Here is a 15,279-nt window from a genome sequence, read left to right on the forward strand (position 1 = left end):
TCTTGGGCGGGACAAAGCAAGCTGACTAATGATGGGAAGGAAGGAAGGAAGGAAGGAAGGAAGGAAGGAAGGAAGGAAGGAAGGAAGGAAGGAAGGAAGGAAGGAAGAAGGGAGGGAAGGGAAGGAAAGGAAAGGAAAGGAAGGAAAGGAAAGGAAAGGAAAGGAAGGAAAGGAAAGGAAGGAAAGGAAAGGGAAGGAAAGGAAAGGAAAGGAAAGGAAAGGAAGCAAGGAAGGAAGGAAAGAAGGAATGGAGGGAGGGGGGAGGGAAGGAAGGAAGAGAAAAGGAAGGAAGGGAGGAAGAGAAAAAAAAGGAAAGAAGGAAAGAAAGGAGAAAGGAAGGAAGGAAAGAAGGAACCTACCCCCAAAGCTCAGCTGTTCTGCCTGTCTCAGTGTGCTAACAAAGGAGAGTTATAAGTCACTCTCCACTTATCATGTTCTTTGAGAACACACAAACTCACCTAGGAGGAAGAAGATAATGAGGACACTTGATGTGAACTCTATGTTAGTTAGGCTAGAGTTGCTGTAACAATTCCTCCTTTGTCACAGACCCTTGGGATGTCCTCCAGGTCTGTCTTCAAGGTTTCCCTGTTTCATCATGAGTCTCATTGTTTCTGAGCCCAGCTGACTTCTTTGCTTGTCTCTCAATATTCTAGATGTGAAGATACACAATTCTTCTGGAATTTTCTTGATTCAAAATGGATCTTTGATCTCCGCCAGCTTCGATGGGATTGCGGTGGTGTCTGTGCAGGCAGTGGTCGACATTCTTCAGGCTGTTACCAGCCTGCCAGAAGAATATCAAAACCACACTGAGGGCCTTCTGGGTAAGGGGCAGGGGTCCCTTATGTTGGGTAAAGAACTGAAATCATAGAGCTGGAGGAAAGCAGAGCTCAATAGAATTCCCAAAACTTGATGACTCGAAAGGGAGACATGACTGTGATAGTGTTCAGTCACTCTGTGGGCTTCAAGACAAGGTTCAGGAAGAAAGTCATTAACCCTGGTGTTGCCGGCGCTACCAGTGAAATGAATCCCCACTCTCCACATGTTGGGACAGGAGCTGTTTTCTAGAAAGCCCTATGAATCCTGCCTGCTCTTGGTCTGCTAACCCCTGGTCCTTTTCTGAGGCGCCTAATTTCTCCCTTCCTTACCATTCCTCAGTTCCTCTAGCCCACCAATAGTGCCTAGACTGAAATCTGGAGATAAAGATTCTTGTTCTAGTTTCGACTCTCACATAGAATTGTAAAAGGAAGCTGTGCCTCAGCTTATATTCTACAGAAACTGGATATATGCTCTTTCTCTCTGTCTCTCTGTTTCTGTCTCTTCTCCTGTCTCTGCCTCTGTCTCTCTCTCCATCTCTCTTCCTCTCCCTTTCTCTCCTTCTCTCCTCTTTTCTTCTCTCCCCTCTTCTCTCTTTGTCTCTCTCTCCCTCTCTCCTCCCCTCCCTTTCTTTCTCTCCTCTTTTCATCTCTCCCCTTTCTTCTCTGTCTCTCTCTTCCTCTATCTTCCCCTCCCTTTCTCTCCTTCTCTCCTCTTTTCTTCTCTCCCCTTTCTTTTCTGTCTCTCTCTCCCTCTCTCCTCCCCTCTTTTTCTCTCTTTCCTCTTTTCTTCTCTCCTCTCCTCTCTCTGTCTTTCTCTCCCTCTCCTCCCCTCCCTTTCTCTCCTTCTCTCCTCTTTTCTTCTCTCCCCTCTTTTCTCCCTCTGTCTCTCCCTCTCTTCTCCCTCCTTTCTCTCCTTCTTCCCCCTCTTCTTCTCTTTTTGTCTCTTTCTCTTTTCTCCCCTTCCCTCCTCCCTCTCTCCCATCTCTCTCTCTCTCTCTCTCCCCCTTTCTCTCTCCTCCTCTGTCTTTGTTTTTCTCTTCTGTCTCTCCTTTTGTCTCATACATTCTCACTATCTTTCTCTCTATATTCCTCATCTCTATCTCTATCATTGTATGTGTATCTGTCTCTGTTTCTGTCCCTGTCTCTGTTTATCTCTTTGCCTCTGTCTGTCTCGGTCTCTATCTCTCTGTTTCTGTAACTCCATCTCAGTCTCTTGTCTCTCTGTCTGCCTGTCTATCACTTCCCAAGGGAGATTGCATCATATTGCATAAGTATCTAAGTTTGAACCCTGGCCCTGCCACTTAGAACCTTGCTGGGCCTCGGCTGCCTCATCTGTAAGAATGAGGGGGATCTCTAAGACTCCTTCTAAAGCTAAATCTCTGATCCCACGGTTCTAAGGTTCAGGTCTTCCAGTTCCAAATCTGTCTTCCTGTGATCCTTTCTCCTTCAAAAAGTGACAAGTGAAGGGTGCTGAAAACACTATAGACAGGCAGGATTCTCCTGAATGCAAGGATTAGGAAGGTCTTAAAAATGCAGGATGAAACTCAGGATAGCCAAACTCTCATACCAATTTTGCTATTAACTTTGTGATTTGGGACAAGTCACTTAACTTCTCTGCACCTTGTTTTTCCCATCAGTAAAAGGAGACATCGCATTGGACAAACTCCAAGGTCCTGTCCAACACTAACTTTCTGTAATTTTTTTGGTTTAATAATTTCCAAAGAGATTTCATTTCACATGTTCCCTTAATCCATTCCTCCTTTATGAAATTTTTTCTTCCATAATGACTATGACCTGATTAATTCTTCATTTTTTTAACTTTTTAAAAAAAATTTTTGAGTTCCAAATTCTCTCCCACTCTCCAGCTCCTAGCCCACCCATTGAGAAGGCACTGCTAAATTCTTCTTGAGGAAGGATTCCCATAAACATAACATCTTCTTTCTTCACCAGGGGTCTGGAATAACAATATCTATGATGACTTCAAGCTGCCCGATGGCTCCTCCATTCCCTATAACAGCTCTGAAGAGGAGCTTTTTCACTATGGAATGACCTGTGAGTCCTGGGGTTCTCAATCCTTAAGGAAGCCCTAGACCTGGGTGGTGGGGCCAGGATGAGAGAAATGGATAGACACGGAGTCCTAATCCTATTGGAGACAGACTTCCTGTCTCTGTATTGGGTGTGGGGGGAAGAATGTTCCTCAAAGTTCATCTAAAGGAAACTCTGAAGATCTTAGTGTTACTGCTAAATCACATTTGCTCTCAGGAAGGCCTGGTATTAAAATCTCTTTCTTCCTCTACTTCCGGACTCCACTTCTAGGCATGAGAGAGCGGGAGGGGGAAATAAAAAGGCCTTTGCCTAGTGGAAGAGTGATCCCTAACAAAGAGATACCTTTCACAGCTATGGATAAGGGAAGAATTCTTGACCAAAAGATAGAGAGCATCAGAGGAGATAAAATGAGCAATTTTGATTACATATAATTGAAAACCATTTGCACAAAATCAATATAGTTAAAATTAATAGAAAAACTGTTAACTGGGAAAAAATCTTCATAGAAAACTTTTTTTTAAAAAACATGCTATCCTAGATATAGGGGAGAATTAACTTAAATATATAAGAACAAGAGCCATTCCTCAATAGATAAATTATCAAAGGCTATGAACATTCAGTTCTCCACTCCCCCCCCAAATTAAGAATGCAAGCAAACAATAAGTATGAGAAAAACTGCTTCAGATCACTAATGGTAAGGGAGATGCAAATTAAAACAACTCTAAGTTTCTATCTAACGTTTATAAGATTGGTGAAAATGACAGATGTCGGAGGGGCTGCAGGAGGACAGGCATACCAGTGCACTATTGGTAGCATTGTAAATTAGTCTAACTATTTTGGAAAGCAACTTGGAACTATATTCAGAAAGTCATTAAATGGCACATACCCTTTGACCCAACAATACTAGATTATTACCCTCAGGAATCAAAGAATAAGGGAAAGAAGTCATATGTGCAAAATATTTGTAGCAGCCCTTTTTCTATAGCAAAGACCTGGAAACCAAGGCGGGTGCTGTCAGTCGAGGAGTAGGTGAACAAATTCTGGTACAGAAAGAATGGTCTCTGACTTTATAGTCCCAGAAGCTACACTTTCTGCCAACAGTGTAGATAGCAACAGGAGACTGTGGGCATAGTAGAAAGAAGAAGAGGGCAACATATCCCATACGCCGTCACTGCTCACCACCCTGGGTTGTCTTATGTATTTCAGGGAATGTCAGCGGAAAGAGCCTCTTTGCCGACGGACATGATAACCTGAGCAGCAACTTCACTCCCATCTTTCTGCATGAATTGATAAAAAATAAGACCCTCAATAAAGATTGGGCTTTCCCATGTAACAATAGCGAACAATGTCTTTATGATGCCCTGGCCACAGGGGATCTCAGTATCGGGAAGGCCACCAGCATGGTCTACAGAAACTTCTGGAGCATGAATGTCACCCTCAGTAAGTAACACATGGTTATTATGGTCTGGAGGTTTTCCTTCCTGTCTTGGTGTTCTTGTGACTCCAACTCCAAATGAGAGGTGATGTAGTGCTTTGGATCCAGGACCAAATTTACAGTCAAGAGAACCTGAGTTCAAATTCTGACATCAGTCGGATCACCCTGGGCAAATCCTGTGGGACATAGTAAGGCCCAGAAGAGATAATCTGTGCAAGCTCTTTGCAAACTTTTAATTGCTACATAAATGTTCAGGTCAGTTGTTAAGGGTCAGAATTCTGTCACCTCTGAATCAGGCCCACAAGAGGAACAGGCAAACACTCAGAAGGTGCTATCAAGGACATAGCCATCAGGGACCCTACGACACAGCATCATTGTCTAACCTTTTGGTGTCCTCTCTCCTTGAGAGTTCAGGCAATCTATACTACATCCTAATGCCGGAGACTTTCCCCAAGGTTTAGAGGCTGGTAGAGCCACAGTAGACAGAACACTGAGCCTGTAGTCAGGAATTCCTGAGTTCAAATTCAATTTCAGACACTTAGTAGCAGGGTGACTCTGGGCAAGTCACTTAACCTGTTTGCCTCAGTTGTGAAACGGGAATAATATGCAAGTAAACTTCATCACAAGCAAGTGAACGTACACTCTTATACTTTAAAATTTGGGGCCTATTATAAGAAAGAATCTACCTAACCTTATCTAATTATCCCTATAGAATCATATCAAACTGAATGATACTGGTTAGAATAAGATAGGGGGTTAGAAAAAATTATGGTATGGTAATATTATGGTAATATTATTATGGCAATATGGTAATAATAGAACTGACTGCTTGATTTGTTTTACTAAAGAAATCATTTAAATATTCTATGTTTACCCTTAAAGAAACAGAGGAAAACTTGAATATACAGGAGCCAACTCTAGTTTGAGAGCTGATTGTTAAATTTTCAGCGTGAGCATTAACACTTCAAAAATCAGCAGTCAAATCAGGGTTTGATGTATTATTTTATTGACTGTCTAGACTTAAGAATGCATTAATAATGCAGAGTCAATTTAAAAGTCTACATACTTCCCCCCCCCCCCGGAGAGCTGATTGCTAAACATTTACCATCATACCCCTATAGTATTTTAAACATTGCTTGAGTTGAGTAGGAGTTTAGAAGACTCAGGGAATGAAATCTCCACCAGATGGAGGCCTGGTGACAGTGGAGTTAATAATTATTATTATTAATAATAACAACTGGCATTTCTATAACTTTTAAAGGTTTACAAAGTACTTTACATTCATTATCTTATTTCAGCCTTACAACATCCCTGGGTCAATCCAAGTCCAGATTTAACTTTACTTGTGTAAACTACACAGACATGATACAGTCAGACCCTCAGAAAAAATCCTTCCAAGCCTATCACTACACACAATATCAGCAGGACTGTCTCAGTCCTTTCTCCAAAGAGAATGGGCAAGAAAGAGTTCATTCTTCCTACTTGTAAGAAAGAGCAGCTAGGTGGTGCAGTGGACAGAGCTCTGGACTGGAGTCAGCAAGACTCATCTCCCTGAGTTCAAATCCATCCTCAGACACTTACTAACTGTATGACCCTGGACAAGTCACATAACCCTGTTGGTCTCAGTTTCCTCATTTATAAAATGAACTAGAGAAGGAACACTAGGCAAACCACTCCAGTACCTTTGCCAAGAAAACCCCAAATGGGGTCATGAAGAGTTAGACAAAACTAAAATGACTGGACAACAACAAAACGTGTTGCAGTGGATAGAGTGCTAGGGATAGAGTCAGTAGGACACATCTTCCTGACCTCAAATCTGGCCTCAGACACTTAGCAGCTATGTGACCCTGGGCAAGTCACTTACCCCGTTTGCCTCAGTTTCCTCATCTGTCAAATGAGCTGGTGAAGGAAATGGCAAACCACTGCAGTATCTCTGCCAAGAGTCAACCATAACTGAAAAACGCCTGAACAACAAAATGAGGATAATAATAGGCTCCCTCCCAGGACTGTGCCTGGCACATAGTAGGTGCTTCTCTCTACAGCAGAAACATAGCAGGGAGTTGTCCCTTGGCCTAAGCAGAATCACAGAATATCAGAGCTGGAAAGAACATTATTGACTACCAGAGACGGCAAACCTGTGGCCCCGAGGCCACATGTGGCCCTCTAGGTCCTCAAGGGATTCCGTCAAAAGGCCGCACTTGAGGACCTAGAGGGCCACATGTAGCCTTGAGGCCACAGGTTCCCCACCCCTGGACTAGTTTAACTCCATCATTTTACAAATAAGGAAGCTGAGAGGGGGAGTGATTTCCCAAAGTTAGTGGCAGAGCCAAGAGTCAAACCTAGGTCTTTTGAATATAAACATACTGGTCTGTACCTTACTTCAGTCCCTTCCCTCTGCACTATACCACCTAGCAGTTCCATCCTCATTTTATGAATGAAGAAATCACTTAGCAAATGACCTGCTACATAGTAAGCGCTATATAAATGTCAGTTATTAATACTATTATTTGACTTGCCCAGGGTCACACAGCCAGTAAATATCTGAAGCTGAATTAGAACTCAGGTCTTCCTGACTCCAAGTCCGGAGCTCTTCTCATGGTGCCACCTAAACTTCTCACCTGCCCGCGTGCTATTCCTTTTGATTATCCATGTTAATGTTGTCACACATAGGGTTTAAGCTCTTGGGAGGACAGAGACAGCATCTGCTAATTCACGTTGGACAGAGACGACAGTACTGTCATTTCTGTAGGTGAAAGCTTGTAATAAACCTTATTTGAAGAGAAAGAACAGGAAAGGAAGGTAAAGGGTTTGAAGTGCTGGCCGGGTGGAGTAGCCATGATTCATCTTCTAAGGGATGTCATCCACTTTTGCTTCCTGAAGTGGGTCATGGCGTCAAGGATTGTCTGAGAGAAGCCCAGTATGTCTGAAAGAGGAAGAGAGGTAGAGAATGATGGCGGAGTAATATTTTGGGAGCTCAGTACTTTTTCTTTGTATTTCAGACCAGTTCCCACCCTTCCTTTTTGGTGACACCTTGATCCGTGCCTACATGGGGAAGACCCAGAGAGCGGTATATCGAAGCAATGACCCAGGAGCCATCTTTAACCTTGGCGAAAACTCTTCTGACATCATCCTCATGGGTAATGAAAGCTGACTGGGCTCACTCTTCCTGGAAAGGAAGGTCAGAGCCAGACCATTGAATGGATCTGCCTCTCTATAGGCTATGTAAAGTTTGTGATCATTTCATGGTCTTGGGTTTGCCATGCTAGCTCTCCTGGAGCTATTTCTTCATAGGCATTCTGCCTGCAATTCAAGTGGCTCTCAACCAGGCAGATGATGATAACATGGTCAATTATGACTATATGGTCAATTCGTTCGGATATCCCCAGGGACAGATAGAGAGAAATGAGTCGGAACATTTAGCAATCAAATCAATTATTGTTTTCCTACCAAAATAATAGCTACTTTAAAACCCCAAAGTATAATAAATCAATTAATAATTAGTTGATAATATTTGTCTACATATTTAAAGGAGAATACAACTTAGGGAAAGATTTAAAGAAATCAAAATGCCTAAGTATAATTTAATGCTTTCCTCACCAACTTTAATTGTTAACAACAACCATTTAACCTAATTCTACCTTTCCTCATTTTATTTTAAGGAGAAATTTTTTTTTCTTTTCCCAGTTACGGTGTTTCTGTTGTCCAAAAAAAAAAAAAAACAAACAAACAACCAAACCAGCAGTTCATAACTAGCTTCCTGATAGTTTACAGTAAAAGTATTTGACTTGCAGTTTACTTCAAGAGTTCATTGTCCTAAGGAAAAAACAAAACAAAATATGTGAATGTTTCCTGTTAATCCCAGGAAAGGCCATAGGACACAGACCTGGACTTGGACCAATCTCTGTCTCTTTTTTTCCTTCTCTTTGCAAAAGAAAGAATTCTTTCTTGAATCCTTTTGACCTCAGCATGGCATTCTTTTAGACACGGGAAAGATTACAACTAGACTTATGTACATCCCATCAGTATCAGTGATAAGTATTTTTTTTTGGACTTTTTTCTTCCTGACCACTCCTCCTTCCCTTCCTCAGCCTTTGAATTACAAGCTATTGTACAAAATTACAACTATCATACAAGAGTTATTTTGTATCAAATGCTGCCTTAGCAAGATCCCAGCTCTTTTCAACTTTCCTTTTTTTAAAGGATATGACTTTTGGAGGGTAGCTAGGTAGTGTGGTGGCTAGAGCATCGGCCCTAGAGTCAGAAGGACCTGAGTTCAAATATGACTTCAGACACGTGCTAGCTATGTGACCCTGGGCAAGTTCTTAGCCCTGATTGTCTTTTCCCCCCACCCCAAAAAAAGAAAAAGGCTATGACTATTTTTCCTCTTAGGACTTTGTAAAATCCATGGGAATAGAATAGTTCTAAATGTATATTTATATAAATCTATATGTGTGTATATAATGTATGGATATTGATTTAAAAGGTATGGTTCCATATGCATATGCATGCACATATACACACATACACATGCGTGTATATATACATACATATACACACATACACACGCGTGTATATACATACATATACACACGTACACATGCATATACATATACATAGTGAAGGTAAATGTGAAGTTGTGGAATAGGAAACTCAATCTAAAAGAACCTGGAAGAAGGACCCAAGATAAGAAATAAAGACAGTAGGAACAAAAGCTAGGGGTTTTTTTTTAGGGGAAGAAAGGAACCTTTGTAACCAATCAACACAATCAAGCAAAATGAATCCACAAAAAAGCCACGTCCAAAATGCATGTTGTTACCCCTTGTGTCCATCCCCTCTCCTCTCTGTAAGGAGAACACAAACTATGGAGGATATTATGCCAATCAGCATGACTCTGGGGCAATGTTCTGAGCTGCCCTGTGAATGGTGCCCATTAGGTCTCTCTTCCAGTAAGAAGTCACAGAACCTGTAATGTTGTAGCTTCTCATCAAGGCTGGAAGGAGTGTCCATTGGGGTCTGTCACCTAGGCTGGGAAGGGGAGGAAGCGAAGGGAGTTTGCCAGCTTGGAGATGGAGCTGAACCTGAACCTCCCTAGGGAAGCCGGCTTTGCTCGGGGGTCTTACCACCCCCAGAAGTGTGACAAGGCATGGCCAGACATGGGGAAGTCTGCGGCAAGAGAGGTGGAAAATCACAGAACCCAAAGTCAAGTGGCCAGGTCCCATAAACGCCACTCTGGGGATGTGTCAGCAAATGGGATGGATGTTCTTGGTTCCCCGGCCTGCTCTGGCTCATGGTGATCTCTTTTTGCTTTGGGGCAGGAAATGGAACATTGCTGTGGACTCCAAAATCCTTCAACCCTTTTAACCTTGAACTCCTGGTAAGGAACGTGGAAGGCTTGTCTTCTGCTCTGCAGCTAGAGGCTGTGCTCTGCAACTGCTCAAATGAGAACCAGTGTAACTACAATGACAGCAGCAGGCTGAACAACTCGTCCCTTCAGGTGATTTCCATCCCACGGGACACGAGGAGGGTGCTGGCTGTGGAGTGCGGGGAGAGAGGGCTGCTGTGGAAATGCACAGCAAGACTGATGATGTCCCAACATTTGGCAATTCATTGTTCTAGGTGGCGGCTTGTAAATGTAACCAGGGAACCTTTGGCTTTTTCTGTGAACGCCAGCTTGACCGCTGTGTTGAGCACTGTTACCCTGGGGTCCACTGCGATCCTATAAAGGGATGTGACCCTTGCCCTGATAACATGACAGGAGATGGGAGGCATTGTGCAAGTGAGTATTGAACCCAGAGGTTAAGGGAAAAGGTGTTAGAATGTGAGAATGAGATTGACTGTCTCTGGAACTGGAATCAAAGGGTCTGGGTTCAAATCCTAGCTCTTCCACATATGGCCTGTATGACCTTGGATAAATAACTTAATCTCCATGGGCCTCAGTTCCCATATCTGTAAAAGAATGGGATTGGACTAGCTGGTTTCTGAGGCCCCTCCTAGCTCTGCATCTGTGTTGCAGCTCTACAACTATGGGGCTTAAGGGGAACAGGAGTGGAGGGAATGGAGAAGAGATGGAGGGAAGAAAGTGTGTCAAGTTTGGGAAGAGAAACCTGGGGGGTGACCCTCATACAGGAGTGGGAGAAGGTGGAAGAAAATGTATGCCATGAGGCTGGGATAAAAGTGTGGGACAAGGGATTAGGGAGAACCTGAACCTGGGACTGGGGGAAGACTATAAGGGGTGGGAATCATGTGGCCCTTTGACTGAATCCAAACTAACTATGAAGTTAAAGGGCCTAGAGGCCCTAGAGAGCCACATATGGTTCCTCACCACTGGACTAGATAAGGAGGGATACCATGTGGAAGCCATGAAGTGGACAGGGGAGGCTTTAGGGAGAACAGAGCTCTGTGTTTTGTCCCCAGTACCTGAGCCATGATGAGCCCGAAGGGTGAAATTCAATGAGTCCGAGACAACGATCTCCAAACCCAGTCCAGTTTCCTCTAAATTCGACAGACCTACTGAGGGTCCCAAATAAAGTCAGGAAGATAACTGTGTCTAAGGGGTTGGGAGGGAGTGGAAGGGGGAAGGAATGTATGGATAGAAAACTCCCCACCTTCTCTTCTTCCCTCCCCAATCTCCAGGGTCCTTTTCTGGTATTAGAGGGTATGATAGCCTACCCTTGGCTTTTGTATAAATGGGAGAAGGACTGGGAAAAGACAAAGAGAGGAACAGGGGTCTACAGGGTGTTCCTAAGTCTGGACACATAGGCAAAAATGCATATTTTCAAGAAATTAAATGAATGAAATTTTTGACAACATTTTATTTAATTGGAATATTAACAAATAACATCTTCAATATGATTTCCATCATTTGTGATGCAAAGGTTGATGTGCTTTGCAAGATTCATATGAACTCAATGCAATAGCTCCACATTGCCATCAGTTTTAGCACATTCACTCTTTATGCGTTCAATCAAGTGTGTTGCATCTGTGATTTTCATTGAGTACACCTTCTCCTTTAGCACGCCCCAGAAAAAGAAGTCAAGGGGGCTAAGGTCTGTTAATATTCCAAATATTTCAAAATATGCATTTTTCCTATGTGTCCAGACTTTAGGGACACCCTGTAATGTGGAGCACACTATTGGGAAGGAGGGAAAAAGGGGAATTCCCCCTAGGGATCGATATCAGGAGGATGAAAACTATGCTGAATAAAGACAGGAATATAGGCAAGATCAGTCCTCCCTCCCTACCTTATCACATTCCTGCCTTTACCAGGCATGTTTGCCTGCAATGAAGCCAAAGCACTTTTCACTCTTTGCAATGGTACCTAAATATCAGTTATCATCACTGTCCACAACTCCACCATCACTTCCTTCGCTGGTGTTCAGGCAGCTGATGATTCTCCTCTTCCTTTTGCAGGCTGTGATATCTTAGAGTGCCCCAGGAGCCATTGCTTCAATGATGGAAAGTGCTTTGTCTCTCCGTCTTGCCAACTCACCTGTGTCTGCCACCCAGCTTTTGTTGATGACCGGTGCTCCGTAGCTGGGAACTCCTTTACACCCACCATTGTAACAGGTATGACCAGGTTCTTGCAACACTTACAATACTACCCTCCCCACAATGGCCATCGGATGTAGGAAAGAATTGAGTTGATTCTAGGATCATGGTTCTTAAACTCCAGATTTTGGGGAACCTCTGGAGGGAGGTCATGGAAATTGAGACTTCAGACTCCAAATGTCATTTTACTAGAGGTAAACTAATGGACAGTGTCCAGAGCTATAACTAGGACAGGGCAATCAGGGCTTTCCCTAGGGCACTGAAATTTAGCAGGTACAAAAAATTTGAAATAATGAATCTTAACAGATTAGGTAGTTTTAACAGGGGTTACATTTACATGTTGACAGCCTAAACTCCTTCAACATTGGGGGAATTGAACTTAACATCTAGTTAGCATGAATAATTAAATAGGGAATTACCTACTATATGGATACATTGTTATCACTGATCTACAAGCCACTCTAATAACGACTTCCCCATACCACTTATTTGTCTTAATTTGTCTTAATTACTTCTTATATTATTTGTCTTAATTATTTCTTATATTATTTTCACAATATGAATTGCAAAATTGACTTGAAGGTCCATTTGGTACTACTTGCCCAAATGTCTAGTTATAATTCTTCTGTACAAAGCAAAACAAAAAACAACAGGAAGAGTTGGTCTCTGCCTTCTAGGCCTTTCCCCTGTTCTCGCTTCTTCTGGCCCTTTAAGAAAGGCAATGTGGTATAATGGTAGGAGCATTAGATTTTAGTGTCAAGGATTCTACTTCCAGCTAGGCCTCTAATGGACAAGTGTGATGCTGGCCAAGTTATTTCTCTTTTCTAGGCCTTTTTTGACATATCTGTCAAATATAGGGGGTGGGGGTGGGGTGAATTAGATGATCTCTAAGGTGCTTTCGTGCGTTAATGTTCCATGATTCAAAAATTGGCTGTGATTCCAATAAAGGGAGCCCAGTACTGTAGAGACCTGAATAACTCTTTGGGGCTAGTGGTTTTTATGAGCTAAACCACATTTTCATTTATTTTATTTTTTTGCTTAGAGGATGATACAAGGTACAGGAGATTATAGGAGCCCTCACAGATTAGAGTTGAGAGACATTTTTCTAGTATGAATAGTTCTTGGGTGGGAGTTGAGAGAATTGGTCACTTTCAGTTTCACCAGTAACCTTCTCGGTGACTTTGGACAAGTCATCCACCCTCTCTAGTTCTCAATTCTTCCTTCTGCAGTACAAGACTTTGGTGGTGAACTTCTTGGGAAATTCTCCATTAGTCAATAAACATTTATTAAACTATGTGCCAGATCCTGTGCTAAATGCTGGTGATACAAAGGAAGGCAAGAGACAGCCTCTGCACTCAAGAAACTCACAATCTATGGGGGAGACAACAGGGAAACATCTATGTACAAACAAGATACATGGCATAAATCAGGAATAATTAAAGGAAGGCACTAGAATTGATAGAGGATGGGAAAGACTTCCTGTAGAAGTTGGAATTTTACCTGAGACTTGAAGGAGGCCAGAGAAGCAGGAGGTGGAGATGAGGAGGGAGAGCATTCCAGGTGGGGGAGATAACCCAGAGTTGGGATAGTGCCTGGGGTTGGGAGATGGTGGTATCTTGTTCAAGGAACAGCAAGGAGGCCAATGTTACTGAATCACAGAGCATGTAGGTGAGATGTAAGGTGTAAGAAGACCAAAAAGGAGGGGCAGATTATGAGAGGCGTTGGTTATGAGGAGACTACTGGAGTTTATTGAATAGGGGGAGTTATTAGGAAGTTCTTTCTCTTGTCTCCAGACATTCCTCTGAGAATCATCGAGCTCTTCCTCAGAGAACGTGAAATGGCTACCCTAGAAGACGTCAATGCCACGGTTAGTACTATGTACCCAGGCTCAGGTTGAGGGTGCCCTGGCTGGAAAGTACATTTGGAAAACACATCTCTTAGGACAATTAGGTGATGCAGTAGAGAGAGTATGGGCTCTGGAGTTAGGAAGACCTGAGTTCAAATCCAGCCTCAGACACTTGACACTTACTAGCTGTGTGACACTAGGCAAATCACTTGACCCTAATTGCCTTGAAAAACAACAACAACGACAAAAACCCACATCTTTGGAGCAGCAAGTTGGCCCAGTGGATAGAGCACTGACCCTGGAGTCAGGAGGACTTGAGTTCAGGGGCTACAGAAACGGATTGGGGAAACCCAGCGATGGAGCTAAGGCTCACAGGTTGGAAGGATGAAGTTGGAAGGATCAAGAACACTGGATTTGGTACTGGAAAAGATGAGTTCAAATCCCAGTTCTGTAACTGTGTGTGACCTTGCACAAGTCCAATCCTACCTCTGAGCCTCATAAAGGGGTTAGATTAGATGATCTCGAAATTTCCTGTCAGCTCTAAAATCTATGCTAGAAAGCCAAGGCCTATTGACCTTCCTCCTTAGAGGGGCCCTTGGGGCTCTGAAAATGACATCTCCTGAACTCAAGAGAAAGAAGCCGGAGAAGGATGGGAAGAAGTGGGGAATCCATGGAATCAAGGAAGTCAAACTTCTAGAGAGGAAGTTTAAACAGGAGGTGGAAAGGTATAAAACAGGAGTTCTTGACTTGGGTTGGTAAACTTGTTTTTAAAATATTTTGATAACTCCACTTTGATATAATTAGTTTCCTTTATAATCCTATTAATTTAACAACATTATTCTGAGAAGGAGTCTATAAGGTTTCATCAGGCTACCAAAAAAAGACCTATTACACAAAAATGGTTAAGAATCCCTGGTGTCCAAAGTAGAGTAAATGGCCAAAGAGAATGTCATGGCCTTTGGCGTGTGGTAAAACATGAGTAGTAATTAAAAGCATCCAGTCAAGGAAATGGCTAGTTGAGACAAATTCAACCCTAATGAATATTTTAAACACAAATTATTTAGAAAAAATAAAAGGTGGCAAATACTGCCTGCAGGTTCCACTGGCCCCATTTCAATATTTGAGTTAGATACCACTGATTTAAAATAATGAAAAATCAAATCCAGAAGAAATAAATCACATGGACTCAATAATATTTTTACTATCTTATAAGGCATTTACCAAAGAGCGAGTTTATTTTTATAACCAGATTTCCTTGGGTCTGTGTATGTCAAAAGGTAATTCCAAAATGACCAATGTTGAACACCTTATGGATATTTCTTGTTGTTATTCAGTCGTGTCCCATTTTTAATGACCCAATGGACCATAGCTTGCCAGGCTATCCTCCACTATCTCTCAAAGTCTGTTCAAGTTCACGTCCTGTTGCTTCCATGACACTTTCTATCCATTTCATCCTCTGCTGTCCCCTTTCCTTTTTCCTTTAATCTTCCCCAACATCAAGGTCTTTTCCAATGAGTCCCATCTTCTTGTTATATGGCCAAAGTATTTCAACCTCTTCTTCCATATTTGACCTTCCAGTGACTAGCCTG

The 15,279-nt window shown here is 42.5% G+C and overlaps 1 protein-coding gene across 1 annotated transcript in view; it reads left to right on the forward strand.

The window, feature by feature from the left end:
- Positions 1–15,279, forward strand: part of MUC4 (mucin 4, cell surface associated) — a 56,266-nt gene that overhangs the window by 28,805 nt on the left and 12,182 nt on the right. Inside the window, exons 13-20 of the mRNA XM_036744090.1 lie at positions 654–821; positions 2,766–2,867; positions 4,068–4,301; positions 7,296–7,433; positions 9,612–9,790; positions 9,913–10,072; positions 11,707–11,862; positions 13,638–13,711. Of these exons, the coding sequence (XP_036599985.1) occupies positions 654–821; positions 2,766–2,867; positions 4,068–4,301; positions 7,296–7,433; positions 9,612–9,790; positions 9,913–10,072; positions 11,707–11,862; positions 13,638–13,711 (1,211 nt within the window). The remainder of the gene's footprint in view (positions 1–653; positions 822–2,765; positions 2,868–4,067; positions 4,302–7,295; positions 7,434–9,611; positions 9,791–9,912; positions 10,073–11,706; positions 11,863–13,637; positions 13,712–15,279) is intronic.

The sequence above is a fragment of the Trichosurus vulpecula genome, chromosome 2 (genome assembly GCF_011100635.1).
Source record: "Trichosurus vulpecula isolate mTriVul1 chromosome 2, mTriVul1.pri, whole genome shotgun sequence".
Taxonomy (NCBI): domain Eukaryota; kingdom Metazoa; phylum Chordata; class Mammalia; order Diprotodontia; family Phalangeridae; genus Trichosurus; species Trichosurus vulpecula.